General features: G+C 49.5%; 1 protein-coding gene across 5 annotated transcripts; it reads right to left on the bottom strand.

Annotated features, from left to right (window-relative positions):
* Positions 1-1,839: 1,839 nt before the first annotated feature.
* Entpd6 (ectonucleoside triphosphate diphosphohydrolase 6) lies at positions 1,840-24,420 on the bottom strand. Of its 5 annotated transcripts, none has more exons than XR_015683451.1 (14): positions 24,325-24,385; positions 19,792-20,115; positions 17,595-17,671; positions 14,839-14,982; positions 13,569-13,644; positions 12,404-12,439; positions 11,098-11,212; positions 10,106-10,185; positions 9,573-9,637; positions 8,050-8,151; positions 6,465-6,602; positions 4,437-4,493; positions 3,095-3,207; positions 1,840-2,884 (listed from the first exon to the last, which is right to left on the bottom strand). XR_015683451.1 is itself a non-coding variant. In NM_001429515.1 (14 exon segments), coding segments are annotated over 13 exon segments (1,368 nt in total). In that variant the 5' UTR covers positions 20,084-20,115; positions 24,282-24,420; the 3' UTR covers positions 1,840-2,785.
* Between the last annotated feature and the right edge of the window lie 1,270 nt (positions 24,421-25,690).

Below are 25,690 nucleotides of genomic sequence, written 5' to 3'. Positions count from 1 at the left end.
GAGTTGAACTCAGGGCCTTGTGCGTGCCAGGCAAGTACACTGCCAGTCACCATGTCCGAACCCCAGAACTCTGAAAACTGTGTACGTTAGGAAGCTTCTGTAATTATGACACAAAACCTGGAAGCCACAAGGCAAATTTGGATGTAAATATTGATTTGATCTGTTTAAATAATAAGTTTCAATATACGTTAAAAAAACCTACCAGAAAGTAAAAAAGGAGTAGTGGAGAAAAAAAATTGAATATATCTTATCACAATGGGCTAATCTCCTTAATGAAGTTCCTAAAAAAATCAGGTTTATTTTTTAAAAAAAGATGAATGTTCTTGAAAAATGGGAGATATGAACAGACGTTCTACAGGAAACACGGCTGGCACTTAGATACAAATGTAAATCGGAGGACATTTTACAATCTGCCAGGTGTTTGTGTGTGTGTGTGTAAAGAAACTGGCGATGTCCAGTCCAATTTAAAGTGCTAATGTTCTTAACTGGACAGAAAGGCAACCTGAGGTCCTGTCACCACCCACCACAGCTGGCGGCCAGGGTATCTGCCATTCAGGTAGGAGCAGTGTAGGATAGGGCACATGGCAGGAGGTGCGAGGGGTGTGCTGGGTAGACACAGTGAGGCATACAGGAGTACAGGTCAGAGCAATGCAGCTATTTAAAGAAAACAAGTCTTCTTTATCATGAAAGACGCCAAGGGTGAAGTGACTTGCATATTTTGCCGAACCTAAAAATATCCTGAGCTAATTGGTGTTCTTTTGGGAAGTATCCAGTGGTTTACTTTCTCATGAGCTCACTAACCTTTACCTGCAATGAGTCTGCTTTTGTTTTTCCATCCTGTGGCTTTGATGCTTCGCCTCTGGAGGTCTTTAAATATTCAGGCCATTAGCTATAGAGGAAGAGGCTGTGTGAACTCTGCCAAGGAGTGGGAGGTGCGGTGTGAAAAAGGATAGGTTCTTCCATGCCCTTCCATGCAAAATCCTCCTGGCTCTGGTCCCAGGTGACTTTTTATTTGCTTTATCATTTTTGAATCCAAGTTATACAATGGCTACAAGCCCCTCCACGTTTTCATCTTGGGGAGAGTACCAGGCTCATTTTGCTAAGGTTCAAGGGTTTCCCTATTGCCTTGGAATTGGGGTGCCACTGACCCCCCCTTCACCCCTTCCCAGGACTGTTAGGTCTTACCCATCACCTGTAAAGCTACTAACTTTGTGCTCAGAAGTCATCCAAGATGCCAGCTATATAGCCCTGCAACTCAGGCTCCACTGTGCAGGGACCAAGCTTCTTCAGGGGCTCCTGATCACCATGAGGTTGTGAGCACTCCAGGCAAGGTCCTCTTAGAGTTACTTGAGTAGCAGGGAAAAGGTGTCAGAGAAGTGAGGGGAGGGAACTGGCGCTTTTGCCCGCAGAAACTCTGCTCCTCTGCACTGGGCAGTCGAGGTGGAATTCTTGGTGTAGAAGGTGGGAGCAGGGAGTGTTTTTCAAGACCAAACCAGTGAACACACCACAGTCTTGGTGGCTGTGAGCATCTGGGGCATCAGTGGGCCCACTGTCTTTTTCCTGGTATGTGGCACCTTTGGAACCATGCAGAATCAAACTAGACCACTGTTGAGCACAGAGTGACCTGGAGGTGATGTACCCAGAGTTGTCCCTAGCCAAACTGTTAGCCATGTCTCAGGAGAGGGAGGAGCTCAATAGAGCTGGGACAGGGAGCCCCGAACCCTGAAACAGCCCGGGCCTCTGGCTGCTGCCGCTGCCACTGCTGCTGGGTTTCTACCACCTGTTGTCCCACTCGGGCAGGTTTTAAACGCTGGGTGCTCACTAAGGAGGCAAGAGAGAGAAACCCTTGTAAACCTTTATTTGGAGTTGAACGGTGGTGGCTCAGCTTACTCTATCAACTGTACATTCACTGAGGGGACCACGGGGAAGCCAGCTGCAGCCGAGTGAGGAGGGTGGGGTGAGGGGTAGTCTGGTTCTAGGGCTGAGCTTTCTAACCTGCCCCACTGGTCTGCAAGTGGCTCATAGCAGTAATACATTCACGGGGACACCGCTGTGTCCAGAAGAGGGGCTCAGTTTTAACGTACAGCGCTCACAGCTTGCAAGATAGTACTTGAGCACGCAGCCCTGAACATTCTCATAGCTCTGCTCACACCCACATGCTCTTGCAAAGGTCTGTAAAGAGGCACTGCCCCATCTCCTTCCTACTCAATGTCCCCACATCAATGAATGCTATACCATCCAAAGGTGGGACAGCAAACCTCCAGGTAACTTCACGTCTATCCCGAGGAAGAGATGGCCACACTCAAAATGTGCTCCCCTTGCACTGCGTTTGGGCCAGTTACTTCATCTCGCCAAACTCTGGGAAGGCAGAGAGGCCCGACTCATGAGGGAACGGGGGCTGGGAGACAAAACAAGACTCAAGTCACAGAAACACACAAAAGCAGCCACAATCCTGCACACGGACGGGATAAGAGCAGGGCTGCGTCTCTACCTTAGCATGTGCCCTGGGCCCCAGCTGGCTCCCCGCCCACTTGGGGGTAAGACAGGGAGATGGCCTCAGGCCAGGCAGCATTCCTACTCTGGCCCTGCCCCAGCTAGTGTGGTGTAGCAGAGCCAGTACATGGGTCATGTCCCAGGCAAATCTGCAGGAGATGACACTGCAGGCACAGAGGCGGGTCTCAACCAGATGCAGGCTCCTCAAGGATGGTGTCACTTCCAAGATAGAGGGGTCCGTGGAGTTGGGAGCCTCGGAAATCTGGCTAGGGTGGGGACTAGTTCGAGGCTGCTACAAGGCAGGAACCTTCTGTCTCTTCAGGGAGTCGATGTAATGAAAAATAGCCCCCAGAGCCCAGCTGGTTTCAACATTGTCAATTTTCCGAGCCAGCTTGAAAAGACAAAGGAAAGGAGAGAATGTCACAAGCCTGAGCTGCAGAGGCTGGGTGGTGTCTGCAGAAAAGACTGTGGCTGAGGAGGCTCACTGGGGTGTTTCTTAAAGGTAGGGATGGGAGCAAGAGATAAAAATTCAAACAGTAGGGTCAATAGTTCCCGGCACCCTCCCCACAAGGAGAAGGCGGCACCCGTATGCAATGCTTACCTTCAGTACCTTGTCCCCGGGAAAACCAAACTCGTGGAGCAGGAGGCTGATGTAGGTGAGGTCCATGCAAGCAAAGGGGCTGCTTGGAGGCTGTGTCTCCAGAGTGCGGCAGACTGTGAGAGAGGCCGATTCTGTCACGTTCTAAACAACCTCTAGTTGGGATGGAGCAGCAACCCTGTCCCCAGCTGCCGTGGGTGCTGCCCTTCACTTCTTTATTATTATTATTTATTTCTCTGAGGGCTTCTCTGCATAGCCCTGGCTTTCCGGGAACTCATTCTGTAGACAGGGCTGGTCTGCCTGTCTCTGACTCTGTCTTCTAAGTGCTAGGAAAAGGTGTGCGCCACCGCCGCCCAGTGCTCTTCACGTTTAGCTTACTGTCAACCTCTAGGGGAGTCATCCCCCTGGCAGGCAGGGGGCCAGCCTCAACCTCGAGGAGGACGAGGCCGGCACAAGGACCTAGAGCGTCTGGAATGTCTTACCTTGGGCTCACAGTGGAACCCCATCTCCTGGCCACATCTCTGTATTTGAGATGCATGACACTTTCTGGGTGTCAACATACCTAGAATCAAGCTTTCCAATAACGACAATGAAGCTAATTCCAAATCTGTTCTTGTGTGTGTGCCCTTGTGTGGGCATAGAAGACAGAGGAGAACGCTGTTCTCCTGCATCACACTCTCTGCCTTATTCCCTTGAACCTGGGGCTGGTGGTCAGCACACCTCAGCAAGCCTGCTGTCTTCTCTGTCTTCTCCCGCTCAGCCTGGGCTTTGCAAACATCGGCAACCACACCCAGCCTCTTATGTGGGTTCTGGGTATCTGAGTTCAGATTCTCATGCTTGTGCAGCAAACACTCTCAAAACATTTCTATAGTTTCCAGAATCTATTCTTGATAGAGGGGCAAATCCACCTAGACACCCAAAGTCTGAGGAAAGCCAAGAAGTGATGGGAGGAGGGAGGAAAAGAAAACTTCCTGTGGAGAAAGCTGCAAAGCTTCAGAGCCTTCAACTGCAAACTGGGAGCAGCAAGCAGAAGGGCGGAATGTGGAGACATAGGGTGACGTGACACAGAACAGGTACAGAAAGGGTGAGGAAGGAGAGCGAGTACAGGCACTGGGCCTTTCACATCTGGGGATACCTTCCACCAGAAGGCAGCATCTTGGATTTGGGCCTTAGGTAACCCTAGTACACTCTGCACCCTGCCCTTACGCACTTCCCAGCCCTGTCCACTGGACAGAACAAGGTACCAAACTTAACGATTCTAGGCCTTGTGCCCATCTCTAGCAAATGGGGTTTCTGCTCCCACAAGCCCTTTGCCTGTCACCCTGACAATTACAGCACTACTCACCATACTTGGCTGCTATCTCAAAGTCTCCAACTACAAGGCTGCCTCCTTTCTCTGCATCTGTTGGATAACATGGACCCCCAGTTAGCAGGAACATGTTAGAACCTCGAGACGTCACTGATGTCCCAGGCTGGTACATGGCGACCCCATACAAGGAACTCCATGGCACACACAAACATGCAGACATGGGTCTTTCTTAGAGGCCTTCACTTCTGACTTCAAGGACCATCCAGGATAGGGGGCTAAGGAGGACCACCTTATCCCTCACTCTGCAGTGTCCCCCAAGGAGCCTTACCAGTATGTCTGGGCCCCAGGAAAAAGCAAGTGCTTGAAACTAGCAACAGGGGAAGCACAGAGCAGAAAAGCCTCCTGAGCTCGCTCTGGGCTCATCAGAAGAATTCCTGATGTAAATTTCTCAACTGGGAAGGAGACTGCTGCATCAGGGAGAGAGTGAAATTCTCTGGACTCTGGAGGCTCTGAGTTACTTACGTGTCACTGTCATGGGCAGTCTAAACTCTTTCAAAGTCCAGTGTGACCATGACAGCCAGTGGGATCATGTTCGGATGGCCCTATAGCTCCCAAGGACAGCCTAGGTGAGATGTCTGCCTCTTGGTAAGGACAGCCTGTGGTAAGCGGTGGCATGTGACTGTAGGGTTATCTTCCTTCATCAGAGCAGCCACATATGTAGCTGAAGTTATTCGTAGGAAAGCAAGGCAAGGGCCTCACAGAACTGGTCCCAAGGCAGGACCCCCACCCTCAGAAGGCTGCAAAGCTAAGCTGGAGTGGGGAGCCCTGCACTGAAATGCCCATAGCTTTGGTGTGGTCAGGAGTATGCAAATGAGTGTCCCCTGCTCCAGCTCTGGAGCCACTAAATTAAACTGAGCTGTCTTGGAGCACGGTGCCTCCGCCTTAACACGCCATCGCCGCCTGGGCCTGGCCACTCTCTGCACCCGCCCTGGAGCCAGAAGAAAGACCATGGGAATCTCCTGCTTCCAGGAAGCAAAATCAACACGCACTACCCTAGCCAGTGCATCTTGACTGCCTCGATTGATTCTTTAAGGAAACGCTCAGCAGGTAGGTGCACTGGCTGTTCTTCCAGAGGCCCAAGGTTTGACTCTAGCACCCACGTGGCAGCTCACAACCGTCTGTATCTCAGTTCTAGGGGATCCAATGCTATCTTCTGGCTTCCATGGACCAGGCACATATGTGGTGCATATAAATATGTACAGACAACACATGTGCGCGCGCGCGCGCGCACGCGCACACACACACACACACACACACACACACACACACACACACACACACACACACACACACACAGGGGAGACAGCTTTCAGAGATTTAGATTGCTTGTTGTTCTCACAGAGGATTTGGTTCCCAGTATCCATGCTGTGTGGCCTTTTCTGGCCTCCGTAGGCTATATGGTACATTTATACTTGTGGGCAAAACATATATATCCACCTATATGTATGAAAGGTATAGGTATTTAATCTAAATAATTTTTTTTCTTTTCTTTTTTTTGGAGCTGGGGACCGAACCTAGGGCCTTGCGCTTGCTAGGCAAGCGCTCTACCACTGAGCCAAATCCCCAACCCCCTAAATAATTTTTAAAAAAAGAAAACTTTTTTAATTACCAAGGTAGCTTTGCACCCTTCACAGTCTGGCCACTGTGACCCTCAACAAACCCCGCTGGTTTACTGCTACTCTGCTCTGGCTCTTTAGACTAAGGCGAGCCCTTCACGGGGTTCCCCATCCCAAGTTGCTCTCAAGCTGAGGCTACAGGGCACGGCCGGTGGTAAACACGGGGAGTGATGCAGAACAGCCCCTACCTCTAACAGGACCTGTATCAGCAGCAGGCAGTTTCCACTTCACTACTGCCTCAGAGGAACCAGCTTCCCTGTGAGAAGGAGATTGTCCCTTCCTGCCTCTCTGTCACCTTGCCTCCTAAGCCACTCACTCCACACATACCAACCAACAAAGCCACTACTGGCTAGCAGTGGCCTGCTGCTCAGATTGGCCTGCCCCTTACCTATAAGGCCAAAGCTGGCAGCAAGGTCGTAGTAGTAGGAAAACGCATAGAAGTCCACGTGCTGCGCCTCTTCTGTCCTGTGTACTTTATTGCGGAGGACTTCTGATACCCTGCTGGCACACAGCTCGTAGAGGCCCACTGTAAAGGACAAAGAGAAAGCACACGGCTAACATTAGCAAGCCCGAGGCACGCAGGACACACTGCTCCTAGGAGGCACTTTCCAGGCACTTACAAGTCCTCAGGCAGGGAACAGCCCTCATCAAGAGGATCCTGTAGACACTGGTGTGTTGCCTGGCTCTGGGTGACCCTCTACATTTAGGACATGGGTGTTTTTCACTCCATACTTGTCAATTCAGCGGCTTGCATGGACCTTCAACGTAGCCACACAACCGCAACCTCCCTACCTCACAAACCAGGAAGTAGCCATGGGCCATCTGCCAGGCCATGTACCTGGATGGCAGAAAGCCCAGAAGTTGATAGGCTCCGGAGATCACTCAACTTCCGTGATCATCCAATGGGTGCTTTAATGACCCTACCTCAGACTGGCTTTGACCAGTCTTCCTCTCCTCTCCAGTGATTCCCCATGGGCTACAGAGCTATAATCTCAGCTCCCAGACTCCATTTGCTCTCTCTGACCTTGGTTAGATCGGCCACACTACCTCCTTGTTCACTACCTCACTGCTCACTGGAACAGAGTTCCACCTGTTGCATGCTCTGCTTCCTTGAGTGAACATTGTTTAGCTATGGGCATCTTGATGCCATCTCTTCACACCCTGGCCCAAATGCCATGCATGGGCCTTCCTGGTTAACACTGCCATCTGCCAGGCCTCACCCATGCCAGGTCATTTTGGCTTCAAGGTCCTTGTTTCCTTGTCTAATTCCTCCTATCAGAAAGCAGATACTGTGGTGGCAAGACCTGTCCTTCCCCATTCCTTTTCCAGACAGACACCAACATAAGGCTGCACCTTCCTCAAGTGCAACCCTCTATGAGGAACAGGTTAGTCCTGCAAAACTGACAGTTGATCCACGATGACCACACCACAGCCAAGGGCAGATATGCCACATGTTTGGTGTCTAGCCTGAGAACCATCCCAGCATTTCTCCTTGAAGAAAGTCAAAGGACTCAGAGTAGCAAAGAGCAGGATGAAGGCCAGTGACAGGGTGGTGGGGGCTGCTGTGTATCCTGGACTGTTGGCAGGAGGCAGCCTTCATTTCTCTCTGCATAGAACTGGCCAGAGCAGAGCTTCTGGGCTAGAAGCCCAAATGTGACTATTTATCTCAGGTCCCATGACAGCTAGTTCCTCCCCCACTGGAGGTCTGTTCAGAAACTGGGCTCTTTGGATAGAAGTGTTTGGTGACAGACAAGGAGACTTTGTGTAGAGACCCCGTAGAGGGAGGTAGCCTGAGGAGGCCCCAGCTTTCCATAAAAGCCTTCACAATCTTGCCACAGCCCTTGGTTGTCTGCACTTGGGAAAGCTACTGCCTTGTCTGTGTTGGTGTCTGCTTCTTACAGGTATCTGGAAGAGGAACAGGGGGAAGCAGACTACCACTGCCCCTCATGAATTTGAAGAGCAATGCCACCTACCTGCCTTCTGTCCTGAAATTCTATAGGTGACCTCCGCATGCTCCCACTTTCCTCTGAACCGGGGAGACAGACAGGGGCTGACCAGTTCCTTGTCATCCTCAGCTGAAATAGAGAGGACCATGAAGATGAGAGGGAAACTGTGTCACCATTAAAAGGAGCTTTAGGTTGGAACAGACAGACAGGATAGGATGCTGGGGTGCAATGAGACCTATTCTCCTAGGACAATCTAGGAGCTGGAGAAAAGCCCCGCTCTGTGACAGCCAGCCAATCATGCTTGCCCGGGAACATGACTGTGGCCCGGGTGAAACGAAGCATCTCATGTCCCCCAGGCATCTAGGGTTCCAGACACTGGGCCAAGTGCTACTCCATCACTTACCACAACGACCCTACTGGGAGGAGACTAATGCAGCCCGATTTTACAGATGGCTGAGGCTGGCAGTAACTGACAGGCATGGAGGCACGGAGAGGAGCCACCAGGTGTCACCAAGCCACAGAGTGAATCCGTGCTCCACAGCATGATCTAGGCCCAGAAGCTATGCGCTGGAAGCTTGTTCCCAGCCTTCAGCACTACTGAGCTGGGGTGAGAACACAGTAGGTGGGTCCCAGGGGGAGTTAGGTCATCGGGGCATTTACATTAAGGAATCCTGGGGTCTCTTTCATTCTCTGCTTCCTGACACCAGCAGGTGAACAGAATCCCCTGCCACATGCTCCCTTCATGATATCCTGATTTACTAAAGGCCCAAAGGCAACCTAAATAAGTGACCATGAACTTAAGTCAAACTCTTCTTTCTTGGCATCATTCCTCTCAGCTACTGTCAAGTGGACAGAAAGCTAACACGTGAGGTGATTCCAAACGCAGGTGACATGGTTCAGAAATTATTCCCCTAGTATCTCTCCCATTTTTTTTTTCTTTTCTTTTTTTCGGAGCTGGGGACCGAACCCAGGGCCTTGCACTTGCTAGGCAAGCGCTCTACCACTGAGCTAAATCCCCAACCCCATCTCTCCCACTTTTAACCAAAAAGTTTCCCTTTATTTTTTGTACATAGGTGTTTTGCCTGCATATATGTGGGTGTGCCACACATGTGCAGTATCTGCGGGGGCTAGAAGAGGGTGTCCGATGCCTTGGGGCCAGAGTTATAGTTGTGAACTCCCATGTGGGTGCTGGGAATAGAACCTGGGTCCTCTTGAAGAATAGCCAGAGCTCTTAACCATTGTGCCATCTCTCTAGCAACCCACTAGTATCTCTTTCAAGAATGGTAACTTAGAGGAATGGTCAAAGGTAAAACACGCCACTCATATCCTATCTTAGCGTTGTGACAAGTCTGGATCTATTCCACCCCAGCTGACTGGGTGGCCAATGGCTGACACGTTGCTGTGTAGTGCAGGAGGAAGGCAAGGAGGACGAAGAGGAAGGGGAGGGAAGAGGAGGAAGAAGAGGAGGAGAAACAGGAGGGAGAGGAGGAGAAACAGGAGGAGGAGAGGCACTGAGAGGAGGGAGAGCCTAGAGCAAATGTTCTACTCACCAGGTTTCCCCTCCACACCACCCAAGATAGCCAGTCGTGCCGACATCAGTCCCAGCCCCAGGTAGCTGTGGAGACAAATCCTGGTTAGGCTGGGCCACACACGCCCCTGCCTGGGCTCAATGTAAGTTTCCTTGCTTTTCTTGTGAGCCCTGTGGCTGAAACATTAATTGAACTGAGAGCCTGCCTTGAGCTCTTATGGAATCTGTACACACGGCGGTGAAGGAGGCAGATTCCATTCGTTTTAAGAGGTGTAAGAAAACCTACTCCAAGTGCCATGTGGCCAGGGGCAGCCCACGCCTCACCTGTTAGTCTTTCCCAAGCCTCCCTTCAAAGTAGAACAAGATAAGCACCAAAGAAGAATGCGATTTTACAGTGAATTTTACATAGAGCATGTATGAGAATCGAGGGAGGCAGGACAAGAAGGGCCCAGGGGGTCTCTTGGCACAAGAGATTCTGGGTCCTGGCATCTCCGTGGGGAAAGGATCCCACCATGAGGCATCAATGGGTGGTACACCAGGGGTGCGCAAACTCACCTGTAGGAATACAGCTTGAAAGTCCTGTTAAACATCTGCAGCGCTGTCAGGTGGCCGGGTGGGGAGGCCTGCAGGGTACCCTGAGGAAGAACATGAAGCTGCTGTTGCCCCTGTATGGGAGAACACCATGCCCTCCTCCCAGAATCATTTGGAAGAACAGGGACACTTAATGCGTTTTCCACTACGTTTTTGACTTATGAAACAACGAGGAGTAAGGAGTAAAAAACAAATCCATCCAGGGTGAGTGTTTTCCCTTAGAAAAGCTTTTGTTTGTATTCCTTCCCATATTAGGGATCAAACCAGGGCTTTTGGTTCTAAGTACTTGGCCAGTGAGCAACATCTCTAGCATTTATCATCACTATCACCATCACCACCATCATCACCGTCTTCATTTTGAGGTAAGGTCCTGTTATCTTGCCCAGGCTAACCCTCCAACCTCAGTCTCCCTAGGCCTGGGGTTACAGATGTACAGCACAAGACCAGCTGCATCTTGCCTCTTCTAACACACATAGTCCAATCAGGCGAGATAAGCAACTGTCTCTAAAAAGTGAATAGGACCAGAGCTTCAGTTTCTAGGTGTACAAATATATTTACATAGTGTTGTTACACTGGAAACAAGATGTGGGTGAGAAGAGAGGTATTTAAAATAGATGGCATGAGATGCAAGTTGCCTTTTTTAAAATCTCATTTAGAATGTTGATCTTGAAGAAGGCTGACCTCCCTCCCACCTATGAGCCACACTGTCTGCTCTGGCTCCTGGAACTTTGCGGAGGATGAGAGGTATCTTGTCTCTAGCCCAACACTAGTCATCACCTGGTTTCACCTCACTGAAGAGCAGGTTTCTAGTTTGGTTTTTAGTAGGAGAGTTAAAAGTCTAAGCCGTTATCTGTGAGAGAACTCGGAGGGGCAGAGTGCCTTCCAGGGCCCGAGGGGCCTTCTCTGAGGGGGTCTCCTCTGCGTGACTGCAGCTCCCCTGACAGTGATGCACACACCTGGTGAGGCAGGCAGGGCTGGTTACCTCGACACGTGGGAGGAAGGTGATCTGAGTGGATCCTCCGCCCAAGTCCAGCATGCCCACACTGCTGCTTCCTGGGGTCTTCAGACTGCCTAGATCACAGCAGGTAGAGGCATAGATAGTGCAGTCACGTTAGGAAGGATATGAGGACACCAGGAAGATCAAAGAGAGGTCAGAAGCCCTTCTGTGTGGGGCGGGGAGGTGAGGGGGGCAGAGAAGCTGCTGCAACTACTTAGAAAATGGCAACTTAAGGTACCCAAGAGCCATGGCTCTGGCAGCCGTGGCTGTGGTGAGAATGACAGAATTACACCGACCACTGAGAGAAACCCTGACACTTCTGACAAGGCTGTGCCACCGGCCCAGAAACACTGACGTTGCTATTCTGACACAGTTCCTGTCTGCGAGGCATCCTCTTTGGCCAGCCCCATCCCAGACTCAGTACTCCGAAAGCAACTGAAGTAGACGGCCCTAACCTATCCGCCAGCATCTTTATGCTGACATTGGTGGCCCTCAAATTCATCCTCCTACATATGGACACACTGCCCTTCTCCAGTAAAGGGGCCATGCTGAGAGCAATCTGCAAGTGTCTCCTCACATTCCACGGGCAGGTGCTTCTGCCAGAGCTGATCAGCATGCACACCATATCCAGTATTTTAAGACCTGACTAGTCTTTTTTGTTTGTTTGTTTTTTGTTTTTTGTTTTTTTCTTTTTTTTTGGAGCTGGGGACCGAACCCAGGGCCTTGCGCTTGCTAGGCAAGTGCTCTACCACTGAGCTAAATCCCCAATCCCAACTAGTTTATTTTTAATCTATGTTTTTAAAAAAGGTTTATTTTATGTATTTGAGTACTTTATCTGCATGTACACCTTACACCTGAGTGCCAGAAGAGGGCATCGGATCCCACTATTGATGGTCGTCAGCCACCATGTGGTTGCTGGGAATTGAACTCAAGACCTCTGGAAGAGCAGACAGTGCTCTTAACCCCTGGCCATCTCTCCAGCCCCTGACTAGGTTTTATTCACTGCTTCCCTTTGACTACAGGTCAAAGCTCCAGTGGCTGTTGGGCTGAGAGAAGAGCAGACAAAGTAAGGAGCTACAAACACATATGGACTGACTCTGCCTGACCTGTGTGGACATGCCGCCACCCCAGTCTGCCTCCAAGCCAGCAACACTGAATCTGGGCGTTACGGTAATGGGGCCTGTGCACTCCAGGAAGCCCGGCCGGCAGTCACTCCTTTCCTAGGGACGGTGACCCATTAGCCTTTTCCATCTGTAGGCACGCACCTGTCAGGAAGTTGACAGTGATCCAAGCCGAAACACCTGGAAGAGAATGGCACGGGCATTTTAATTCCTTTCAAAGAAAGATTTTGAGTTGTACTTTGTGCGTGTGGTGTTTTACTTGCATGTAGTTCTGTGGGCTTTGTGTGTGCCTAATACCCAGGAAGGCCGGAAGAGGGGTTAAAGCCCCGGGACTAGAGTTGTAGATGGTTGTGAGCCACCATGTGGAAGGTGGGAACCGAACTTGGGTCTTCTGCAAGAGCAGCCAGTGCTCAGCTGAGCCCTCTCTCCAGACCCCGTTTTAATTCCTGACACATGGGGCTGCTACCCATTTCCAGATTCCAGGGGCATGGTGGGCACTGTTTGCTACCCCAGCCAAGAACCTAAGGCCTCTGGGCACACACAGGACCCTTAGAACACACTGCCAAACGCCATGTCTCTTCCAGGATTTTGTCACCAGCTTCCACTTTTGAAGGAGGCAGGAAAAGAATCCCAGGTTCCCTCTGCCCTCCACACAAGCACACTCTTAAGGTCATTTCCTCAGCCAGGGATGAACGCAAGTGTCCGTTTGGGAATGAGTTATAGAACCACAATATTCCCAGCATGGCAGCAACTGGTGTTCTTTAAATGCCCTTAAGCCTAAAACATGATGCTTTCAAAGTCTTCTTCTGTACCAGGTTTGGTGCTGGTCAAGAAAAGAACTTGTCTCTAACAACAAAACTGTGCACAAGACCATAGCTTGGGCTAAGACAGTGCCTTCAGGCCTGGAGTCCATCATCATCACTACCACCAACACCATCATCATCACCACCATCATTATCACCACCATCATCATCACCATCACCACCATCACCATCATCACCACCACCACCATCATTATCACCACCACCATCATCACCATCATCACCACCACTACCATCATCATCACCACCACCATCATCACCATCATCACCACCACCACCACCATCATCATTACCACCACCACCACCATCATCACCACCATCATCATCACCATCACCACCATCACCATCATCATCACCATCACCATCATCACCATCATCACCACCGCCACCATCACCATCATCATCATCACCAGCAGCAGCAGCAGCTGCAGCAGCAGCATAGTCTGACTGGGCCATGCATTGATGAGATGCTCATTTGTCAACCCTACCTTCATCTGTGCCATTCATGATGGAAACACAGTCATCCCCTACAAGGAAGGGTGATGCCTTAAACACCTCCTTCACCTACACATGAAAAGAAACATTTCTTAGCCCAGCGTGGAGTTATAGCTCTATGAACTTCACTCGTACCCCCAGAACTTGGAAGGCAGGAGATCTGGAGTTGGAGGTCGGCTTGGTCTACACAGTGAGTATCTCACCCTCTACCCCAAACCATGGCAGAATTAAGATCACAAGTTTCCAAGGAAACTTTTCTTCAGCTGGCTGTGACAGAACCCTTGAGGTTCTGCGAGGCAACGCTTACACCGTTTCCAGCTTCTGCTGTCATCTATACATAGAGGTGTCCCTGGCTGACATCCCTAGGACACTCCGGGTACTTCACCTCTAACTGGTGGGGATAGTGAGAGAAAAGACAGCCTAGACAGAGTTGGCATGCACTGAGGCTGCCGAGTCCCCAAATGTTGCCTGGCTTTGGGTGGGGACATGAAGGACAAAAGTTCTATGAGGCGGGCCTTGAGCCTGGGGAACCAATCATACGGTCTGCACATATATAGGCAGGAGCACTATCCAGGGACATGGCCGTCAGAGCCTGAGGAGGAAGGAGGGGTGCGAGCATTGGGTTTGCTTCTTTACTTTCTAAGGAGTCCCAGGACAGGAGACTTCGGTGTGCCTGGTCACCCCTGCATCCCCTGGGGCCTACGAAGGAATACCATCTTGTATACAAACAGTAGAAGAATAATCTAGAAGTTGACTCCGGGAGACTTTATCTTCCCAAACTTGGCAGATGGGAAGAAAATTAGAAATACATTCTGGGGACGAGGATGCAGCCCTAGTATAAATGCAAAGTGTCCCCAAGGAGCTCTAGGACTGGGGAAGAGGCTGAGGGTCTCTTGGGTACTCACAACCGAGCTCAGCTAAGACACCAGCCCAGCTTGCGCACTTGGGGGGCCCACCCTTCAGAAGCACACATTTTAATACAAAGTCATTTTCTTAAATGTCACAAAGAAGATTCCTGAGGTGATACTGTGAAAATTCCAATGGTTTTCTCTTCTATGTCATGCCTGCTTGACACGAACTGGAAGGTTAGTGGCTACTTTGTTCCGAGACGTTGTCTCACTATGCAGCTCATAAAGGCCTCTGGCTTACGACCTCGCTGGCCACCTAGGTGCTGGGGTGACAGATGTCACCATCATGCCCAGTATGGCCAGTGTGTTTAGTGACCCTTAGCCACCTTCCAGTTGGGGGGACAGCTAAACCTACCTTTTGCAGCAACTTCTGAGCCTTTTCTCCCGGCAGCAGGCGCAGACCAGCTGTGGCCTTGAGAACCAGAGGGGTGGCCTTCCAGAAGTCGTATGGAATGTGTTGCTTGGCGACATTCAGAAGCTCCTGGATCCCTTGGGCGCTCTGTGGATGTTGTGAAGGCAAAGCAAGGTTGTTATACACACTGTCTGGTACCACCATGTTAAAGTCCATATTTAAATATTATCTAACTTAAGAATTAAATTTGGGAGACGTCAGAGGACAAACTCCAGGAGTCAGTTCTCGTCAGTTCTCACCTTCCACCCTGTGTAGGCGGGGTCTCTCTAGTTTCTGCTATGGCATGTCTTATACAAGCCGTGTGACCCACCACACTGGGCTTTTCACGTGAGTTCTGGGACTGCAACTCAGGTCAGCAGGCATGTGAAGCCAGTGCGTTTACCCACATACCTACCTCCTGACCCCTTTCTCTAATGTTCAAAAAACAGCAGGAGCACTGCACCAAGCTGCACTGGCCAGATGTGAGAACACAAGGGCCAGAACATGGAGGACAGCCCCTGGCATAGACTATGGTATGTGAAGACAGGTCAAGAGTCATGGGCCGAGCCTCCTTTTATATAACTCCCATGCTTTCTGAGTAAGATTAATGCCAGGTCTGTTGCCACCTGTGCTAGTTAGTTTTGTGTCAACATGACAAAAGTTAGAGTTGTCAATTAAGAACATGTCTCCATACGATTCGACTGTAGGGTGTTTTCTTAACTAGTGGTTGATGGGGGAAGGCCTAGCCCATTGGGTGGTGGTGCCATCCCCGGTTTGGCTGTCCTGGGGATGTGCAAGCCATGAAGAAGAAGCCAATAAACAGTACCTCGCCATGGCCTCTGCATCAGATCCTGCCTCTAGCTCCTCCTACCTTGCTTGAGTCCCTGTCCTGGCTTCCTTCACTGATAGGACTTGCAATGTGGAGGTGCAAACTCAATAAACTCTTTCCTCCCCCCCTGCTTTCTGGTCATGGTGTTCATCAAAGCAACAGAGACCCTAACTGGGACACCACTCCTCACCGGGTGACTTCACAGGGTTCTGAGTCCCTGTATGTCACGAGTATGGGGAAACTAGCAAATATTAGGGTCACTCAGAGAACTGAGAGCCCCGTGAATGACCTCATTGAGGGGTCCTACCACCTGCCCGAAAGCTCAAAGGGTAGCTCGGATGCAAACCTGGGTAAACAGTAAGGCCTGTCCAAGGGGAAAACTCGCTTTCTTTTTATCTAGAACTCCGACTTCACAAATCCACCCAAAGAGGACCTTGTGCAAGTGGGTGACAGAGTGTGTGTCAGATGACAGACTGTTCCTCTCGATTGTGTATGCAAAGTAAAAACAGGGAGAGGTCTCAGATATTTGTGTAAGGACACACAAAGCAGGTCTTGAAGGCTCTGTGAGAAAGCAGGGCACGCACTGGAGGCAGCCAGGGCACTCGTCCCACTGAGTGTGTGTCACCTATCTACAGATTTTTAATTCCCTAGTTAGTGAATCTAAACATATGACAATCGATTTGTTTTAACTGGATGGCCACCCTTGAGTCACTAATTCCTCCGTTGTAGCCAAGCCTTGTACAACCTGTCTGAAACCACGCTATAACTGTGGATAGGACTGACCATAGCTCGTGCTCTGAGCAACGCTGGGCCTGGGCCGAGGGTGTGGCTTACATGAGAGGCCCTGGGTTTCATACGCAGCCTTTAAAAGAAGAAAGGGATAGAGGAATGACAGGGTGGTCAGAATTCTCTGAACAGCAGTTTCTGCTTTAGAAGAAAGCCAAGTGTCCTCCGCTCACCTACGCCAGCACATTAAAGCATTAAGGACATCAGAAGTCTCAATGCTACACACTTACAGCAATCCTTATTTCACTTTAATGAAATCTGCTTTATACTTACTTAATCTATTTCATTTATTTGGTATGTGGCTTTCATAAATTATGTGTGTTTTGTATTTAGAACTTATTTTTTGAGGGGCTGGTATTGGAGATGACGCCCAGGGTATCAGGCACACTAGGCAAGCACTCTCCACTGAGCTTAGCCTCTCTGCTGGCCCTAGCCTAACGGTTTTAACATTAACATTTTTAGTAAATGTTATACCTTCAACCAGAGGAACTGCAAAGAAAAATTAAAATTACGAATGCACTATGGGAGTTGAAGCTCAGTATCACAGCACTGGCCTGTCTTGGGAAGCCCTGGGCTCTGTCCCTAGCTCCCTGTATCACAGAATATTGTACAAAACTTACATGACAATTACAAATATTTTATATTTTATTTTACATTTTTATTTGTATGAGTGTTGTGCCTGCACGCGTGTCTGTGTACCATGCGTGTGCCATGCCCACAGAGGCCAGAAGGCGGCAATGGATTCCCTGGGACTGGGAGTTACATGTGGTAATGAGCTGTTATGTAGGTGCTGGGAATTGAACCTGGGTCCTTTGGAAGAACAGTCAGTGCTCTTTACCACTGAGCCATCTCTAGCCCCACAAATAATGCTTCTGTCTGTCTGTGGATGTGAGCTTCTGAACTGCATAAGGCTTAGGGGAGGGCCTCATGATGTAAACTACCCTGGTGGGTGAGACCTGTACCTCTCTCTACCTTTCTATCCTGCAGGCAGTAAGGAAGATATCTTTCTCTCTGGGGATAGCCAACTGATCCAGCTCAGGAGGGGCCAGCTAGTAAGTCTGTTAGGGGGCACTGGAAGGGTAAACAGATAAAAGAAGATGGTTACCTTTTCAACATCATCGGCATACGCAGAAAGCCCAGGCTTCAGAGCTTTGAAGGTTTCGTGGGTCAAGGTGGGAGTTTCTAAAGGGAAAACATATTTAAAAAATGGAACTATAAATATATACAAAGAGTTATGAGGATATGCAACAGAGACTAGCTGATGTTAAGAGCAGAGGCCCGACCATGATGAGCAATTAAGAGGGATTATTTTTGTTTAAATTCTACAATCTAGCTTAGTTGAGTAAAAGACCTAAAGTCTACACCAGAGCTCTCTTTTATTAAACGTGTGTGCGTACATGCGTGTGCATGTATGTGTCTATGTGTGTAAAGGTAGGCTTGGGTGAGTGTGTTTGCCTAGCAAGCTAGAGGTCCTGGAGTTGATTCCAGTACTGCAAAACGCAGACAAACTACTCACACCCCAAATTTAGCTGGGGACACCTTACTTAAATTTTAACTCTTGCTGACTTAACAAGATAAATGATCTTAAACTGTCACATAAAGATGATGCCCATAATTATGAGATGTTATCCTTATATGGGCCTTGAACAAGCTTCTGAATGTTTGTTCTTCTTCTTAAGAAGTTGAGGGTGTGATGTTAGGAGGAATGGACTACATTGCAGCAAGAAAAGTGTGCAGAGGCATCCTGTGACTCAAGACACCAGTCCAAAATATGAATATATGAATCTGAGGACCGAGGAAGGAAAAACAGGACCAAGAAAGCAGGAACAAAACATTTCAAAAAGTCTGTTCTCTCTAAAGACAAACACTAGATTATTGTTAGTACTGCCTTAAACTTAGATTATTTTTTTAAAATTTGATGCTAAAAATTGACTCAGGGCCTCAGACTGCTAGAAAGGTGTTCTACCACTGAGCAATCCCTCCCAACTACCCATTTCATCTGGTTTCAAAACCAATTTGGAGGTGAGTAAGTAGATCTGGGGTCTAATGTTTAACTACTGCAGTAAGTATAAAAGTATGGACAAATGGGACAAATTGACAGAAGGGCAGAGCATCATGTATGCTTTTCAGTCAGCAAAAATCAATATTAAATTGTTACTGTTGTTTTTCAGACAGGGTCTCTGTACGTATCCCTGGCTATCCTGGAACTCACCATGTGTACCAGGCTGACCTTGGACTCACAGAGATCCACCTGCCTCTGCCTGTACGGAAATCAAAGGCATGTGCCATCACACCCAGCTTAACTGTTAAGATGTAACACCTTAAATGGGTGCAGACTTTTAAAATCTAAATTATCATCAACAAAGTTGTTTTTTTTTTTTTTTTTTTTTTTTTTACGCAGAGTTCTGGCCGAGACACATAAAGATACAATAATTAAATCAGAGGAAGTAAAACAGGCTACTGTAGTTCTGGAAAGAGTTGCCGGGGTCTCCCGCTGACAGGGCACTTAATGCAAGGATGGTGTCTGGCTACCAGGGACCTGGATATGGGGCTGGAACAAAGCAGGACAGGAAGCTGACTGACTGAAGGTCAGATGTGCAAAGAGGGCAGACTGTAGGGCAACAGACAAGGGAGCTGAGCAAAGACCCAGGCAGCCAAGGGATCCTGGACCGAAGAACCACCTTCTGCCTAATGTTCCCGTTCCTGAAGCAAAGCTGGTAGGGCCCGAGGTCTAGACCCCTTAGTGCTATAGGACCTAGAGTAGCAGATCCTGCAAGCCTCAGTCCCAGGCTTCTGCTACTGTTCTGACCCGCATAGGTTCCTGGCTTCTGTGAGCCTGACTCTGGTGTTGTTTCCTGCCTTGAGATCTCCCAACATCAACATGACATAGCCCAAATTACAGGTTCAGCCACTAGGCCTGCTGTGGACATAGGGAGGGGACTGGCTACTAAATGCCCTGTAGGGTCTTAGCGCCCCATCAGTGGTAGTCACCGCCTTGGGCTCCTGGAGATTTTGGAGGCTCAGGCTTTGTATCCACTGAGAAGCATCTCTTAGTAACTGCGATTTTTTTTTTCAAGTGGTCTGGTACTCACACCCAGGGCCTTACATGCACTTCTCCCACTGGGTGTTGCCCCAGTGCCTTAATAATTTCATGTTAGCCGCCTTCCACATTACTCTAGAGCAGGGCTCAAGCCACACACTGTCTTCTGAAGTAAGACACTCTCAAGAGCCTTGTCCTGAGAGCGGGGAAGGCAGATCCTGTGTCTGTGCCCATACCTCATGCTTCAGAGTCACATACAAACCTCCAGGTGGCCGGGCAAACTGGAAGACGTGGATGCGGGTGCCGGTACTCCCGGCATCAAACATGATCCCATAGAAGACCTCGTGACCACGTGTGGCTGAGTCTGGAGAGCTGAAGGCCTGTTGGGTCCACCGCACTCCTGAGGCAGCCCCAGCAATGGTGAAGAAGGCCTGGGCGGCGGAGGCCCGGTGCCACTTGATATAGGCAACATAGATGAACAGGCCCACGCACAGTCCCAGGGGATACGCCACCTTCGTCATCCGCAAGGTCCCATGGTTTGGTATTTTTCTCATTTCTCAGTCTGCTAGGGACTATGTAGCCGGTGCTGGTTGAGAGGAGAAGAATTAGGTAAATCACATTAGGCTGTAGCCTACGGTGTTACAGCCTCCAGAGTGTATGTCAGGAGTTCCTAGGTCTGGGGACAAAATACGCAACTCCATGCTGGTCTGCACCCCATTCCCCAGGAGTCGGAGGCTTTTCTTGATTTTCTTAGTGATTCTGGAAGGGATGATCCAGAACTGAGGGTCATGGACACTGGGTAAATGTCTAAGCAAAGCACACTGGAGCATGCTGCTGCTTGTATCAAAGAACCCAGTGTCCACAGGTCATTCCAGGTGACAGGTCCATGGCAATCTTTACTCACACTTCTACTCTGGGATTGAACCTTCAGGATTTTCTTTCCCAGGAGCTTAAAACCGGCCACCAGAACAACTGCAGTGAACCTGAGACAGGCATGAAACACGGAGCTGATCTTTCTCAGGAAGTTTAGTGGGTACCACTTTTCATTTCTAAGAAACATTCCTCTCATGGGGTAAATGGCGCCTGGTACTTTCGAGACCTATAAAACTCTAGCCAGGTAGCAAAATAAGCTGATACCATCAGTTTTGGTCCAATATACTAGAAACAACATCACTCACTCATCTTTATAATATAATTTTCAATTTTTGGGGAAGGGTTATTGAGACAGGTTCTTGCTAGGTAGCCCAAGCTGGCCTCAAACCTCAATCTTTCTGCCTCAGCCTTCTCAGTGACAGGAGTCTAGGTGAGTACCATCATCCTTGGGGATTCAATTTTTTTTTTTTTTTTTTTTTTTTAGCTCCTGGTCTCAAAAAGATGAGAAGTGAGGGGCCTGGTCTCAAGGCTTCTCTTGTCCTCAAGGGATGTCTGCTGGTCTTTTCTTTTCTTTTTTTTAATTAGATATTTTTAAAGTTACATTTCAAATGTTATCCCCTTTCCTGGTTTCCCATCCATAAACCCCCTATCCCATCCCCCCACTTCTTCTATGAGGTTGTTCCCCCTCTCCAGCCATCCACCCCTTCCCACCTCCCCACCCTGACATTCCCCTACACTGGGGGAATCCAGCCTTGGCAGGACCAAGTACCTCTCCTTTCATTGGTGCCCGACAAGGCCATCCTCTGCTACACATGCCTCTAAAGTCATGAGTCAGTCCATATATACTCTTTGGGTAGTGATTTAGTCTCTGGGAGCTCTGGTTGGTTGGCATTGTTGTTCTTATGGGGTTGCAAGCCCCTTCCTGCTGGTCTTTCCAAGCCTTGTACAATTCAGTTATTGAAATGCGGCAGCTAATCCTGGGAGGGCAGGAGGCTTGGTGGTAGGGGCTACAAGTGGGACCTAGCAGCAGGGTGTGACTAGGTCAGGTTAATTCCTCCAAAGGTCTCCTCTGCAGGATGGGTAGCTGTTCATGAAGGACCATCAAAGAGCTTACAATGGAATCTGGAATTCAACGTTCTCCAATGGTCATGGAGAACGTAAGTCCTACAGGCTTTGTACATGGGCAGAGGACACATCCCATGGGAACCAGGGACAACGATGGGCAGAAGGACCCTGTGGCTGCCCGGCTTGAGAACAGTGGTCCCGGGCTGAGGCACTAACTCATCCTGAGCTGGTCTAGGTGAAACAGACGTGGGATGAGATTGCACACAGAGCAGGCCTTCCTCGGTCCATCTCTGGTCACACTCAACACTCTACGGCAAGCAGCCCAGGTTATATGAACGCTGCCTCTGGGGCCCAGGCCCAGGAAAGAGGCCCAAACTGGGGCAAGAAAAGAATACAAAACTTTCCCCCATTCCTGCCACATGTAGGGCTCAGAAAGGTTTTCTTGGTAGATGTCAAGGAGCAAGCCTCCCTTGCCAGACCCCAGCTCCTGCTGTACTTTGGACCTCACTTGGTTCCTCTGCACTTAAGAGCTACCCACTGCTCTCATGACCTCGCCTCATCCACCCCCTGCGGTGGCCTGGCACTTGCACCTCATGCCACACTTTTTATCCTTGCCCGAGCATCCCAAGAATACAGTGCTTCTTTTCGCCCTGAAAGCTCAGCTCCTACCTGTCCCAGACCCTTTGTGCCCATACTATTATCCATTCCCAGAATGTCCAGCCGTCAACTGGGCCAATTTTGTCCAATTCTCACCCTATCCCAAAGCCTCTGCTAAAATCCTACTACCACTGCCTTCCCCAGCCTGAACATCATCCTGTGCTCCGAGCGCCCTACACCCAACCTGTAAATACAAGATTCTGCTTTAGACAACCTGACAGCACTTAGGAATCCACAGACCCACAACCATTGCCATTTACGTATGAACAAGCTTTGGACGATAGGAACAACCCACACAGGACATCACATCCCAGGGGCACAGGACCAGAACCAGACAAACTGGTCCACAGGACACACACGTCTCAGAGGCTCAACTCCAAACGCACACTTTACTCCATTGTCAGGTTGAAGTGTTTGTCCACAGCTGAGAAGCCTGCAGGAAGGACTAATTACTTTTCTCTAGCTATGTCTAACATGCAGCCGTGGTATGCTAATCAGACTCCCAGAAAGCTCACTGAGAACGATCCAACCTTAGTTTGCACTTTACAGAACCCTTTGCAGCAGCAGCAGCAGCAGCAGCAGCAGCAGCAGCAGCAGCAGCAGCAGCAGCAGCAGCTTGAAGTAAAGCCAAGTGGAGAATAAGCAGGAAGTGGAATAGGAAGCACCAGGTAGAGGTAAACAGAGGTGGCTTGGAGAGGTTCACCTCCTGTCAGGTAGATACTGGAGTGAGAGAATGTAGGCGTGGTGTTAGAAGGGGAGGAGGGGAAGCCATATCTTGGAAATATGCTCCGTCTGACTTGAACTGGCAGCTGCCAGATTTTTTTTTCTTCAGGTTTGCATTAAAACACAGGAACCAAGTCATGATTGCGAGTGACTGCTGTGCATGCTAAATATGTGTCCAAAAATAAAGCACGTTAACAAAGCATCACATATTTCTCCTGGTAGTTGTAGAAAGAAAAAGAAAATACATGAAGACTACCTCCCGATTCTTCTGCAGGGTCCCATGCCTCGTGGGCACATAGGCTCTTCCAGAATTAAGTACGCAGAGAGCCGTGCAACTCTCAGATTCTGTCCATGAGGCTCTAGGAGGGACTCCGATACAAACCATATTAGCCTACATTTCTCCCAGGGCAGGAGGAGATGGGGGGACCCCAATATTTAGATTTACCTGTATGCTTGCTGCATTTTTTCAAAGACTAACTGCATTGTTAAAAAGCTGGTAGCAGGAATAAGGAAATCCCTATTCAATGCTATTCGATCCCTCCCCATGGCTCTCTACAACACCCCCATGAGAGTCCCTGTAATCACATTCATCTACCTCTCTCAGGGAATCTCCTTCCCCAGTGTCCTGAGATTTTCCTACTGTGGCTATGAGAGTTTGATACACTCCCTGTGATATAGGATGTGTAGCCTTACCACACATGATTGTGGGGTATAAGGAACTGCTGAGACATAAAAGGCCCAGGTATTTTCAGGTGACTGATTCCTTTGGATAGACTCTCAGGGTGAAGGGCTGTGTCCACTGAGACCTACTCAGAAATGTAGTCCCAAAACCGATCACTTGCAGATGCTTTTAAAGTAAAAATGTGTTTCCGCTGATTCTCTGTCCTACATTCTGGGTGTCTACATCTCTCCTTTAACCTTAAGCACCTGTGGCCACACACAAACTCAGGCAGAACCACCCTGACCCCTGGCAAACTCTTCGCTGTCACCCCGTTCCCACCTTCCGCACAACTAGAACACAGGGTTTCCCCGGTTTCCTGAGCCTCCCAGCTGGACTGTCCAGTGCAGAAGGGGAGGTGCCTGGGCTTGGTTCTGCTGGGGGCGGGTCAGCACAGGCCAGCAGAATGAATGGACGCCACAGGGCTGTGGGTTGCACACGGGCAAAGACCCCTGCTGCTTGGCCTATAGCGTAGCTCACGAGTCCTACAGTATGCAGCAAATGTGCGAGGGCCATGCATCCAGGACAGAAAGACAGCCAGTTGTGTGGACTGAGAGCGCAAGTGACCCTGAGGCCTCCCTCAGGAGCTGTCTCCAGGCCCAGGGAGGTGTCAGGCACTTGGAACTGCACCACAGGGAACCCCGTCACTCACGTGCGTGGGGAGACCAACCGTAGTCAGTCATCAGGGCCAAGCACATTTCGCTGGCTCCGCTTACCCTGCACGGCGCCCTCGGCCCCTCAGGACATGTAGTGGCGTACCTGGAGGCAGACAGCGACCACACACCGAGCGCTTGGCTCTCCAGCGCCAGTCCGCGTCAACAGAGCCTCAACGCGTGGAACCAGACCTTAGCCGATCGGGAGGAGCTGTCTCCGCCTACGTGCACTTTGCGTCACCGGGTGGGTTGGATGGCGTTGAGGCGCGTGCGCTGTGGTGCTTGCCAGCCACGCAGGCGCAATACCCAGGTGCTCTTCCGAAATGGTTATTTGGTTGTTTGTTTTTCTTTCTGCCAGTAGGGGGATCTGGAGTAGAAACTTATCTTGGATCCTTCTGACAAGTCCTGAGGCATGGGAGGAACAGAGCCTTGTCTTAGCTAGTGTAGGAGTTACTTCAATCTTATCCATCACCTCGTCCTTCTGTAGGCTTTCCCCCTGGATCCCTCCACACCCAAGTTGCTTCCTCTTTTACTTTCAAGGGAATACATGATAGGATATGCATTCGCAATAGAGAATGCGGTGCTATCAAACCTCCTTGATCCTTGGCCATATTTTCTGATGTCTTCCTAGAAGCCACAAGGTTGCCAACGTATAACTACAGCGAGACTCCGAATGTATGTCCCTAGTTCGTCTGTATGAATGTCTCCCAAGTTGGTTGCCTGTTCTCCACTGAACCAGGACTCTTCTTCCGGCCCATGTGATGACATCTATACACTGGCCTTGGTCCTGGAAGACGTGCCTGTCTATTGGCTGGGAAAGCCTAGAAGCAAGGATTTCTAACGGCAAGACAGTATTCAGGAAGTGAGTGCAGGGATGCTATGTGAAAGTTGGCAATCACTAGTACCCCCACGAAACCATTGCAAACAGCCACGTGAGCAGCTCACTGGACCTTGCCTTGTCTTACTAGTCAAACCCCTAAGATCCGATTACAATAGTAATCTATATGGTTTCTTATTTGGCAGATCTTAAAAGCTTCCCCCCACCCCCTGGGTGTTTTGTTGTAAATATTGCTACAGTATCCAAAGGACTATCTTGCTACCCACCATGCATGTGCTGTAGGAGAGTCTTAGTATTGGAATTGTCTATGATAAACTATAAGCTCCGTGAAAACAACTCCACAGATACGACTCAATTTTCTCTCTAGTCATTGTACTAATTAACACTTACAAATAATGTGTGAAAGCGTGGGTTTCCCCCACTTCTTCAACAGCAGAATCCTTCCAAACGCTGGGTTCTTTGCTAACTTGTAGTGGAAAAACTGCACCTCACAGTTTCCACTTAATTTTCTAGTGTTTTGAAGTTTGTTCGTGGACCTGTAAGGACCCTGCTTCTGTCTGCCTCCTCCACTTCTTTTACCACCTCCTCCATTTTCACCATACTTCTCTCGAGTTCTCTAGAATTTGTCTTAGCT

This window comes from Rattus norvegicus, chromosome 3 (assembly GCF_021556685.1).
Source record: "Rattus norvegicus strain SHRSP/BbbUtx chromosome 3, alternate assembly SHRSP_T2T, whole genome shotgun sequence".
Lineage (NCBI taxonomy): Eukaryota > Metazoa > Chordata > Mammalia > Rodentia > Muridae > Rattus > Rattus norvegicus.
This window is presented reverse-complemented; position numbering and strand designations above follow the sequence as displayed.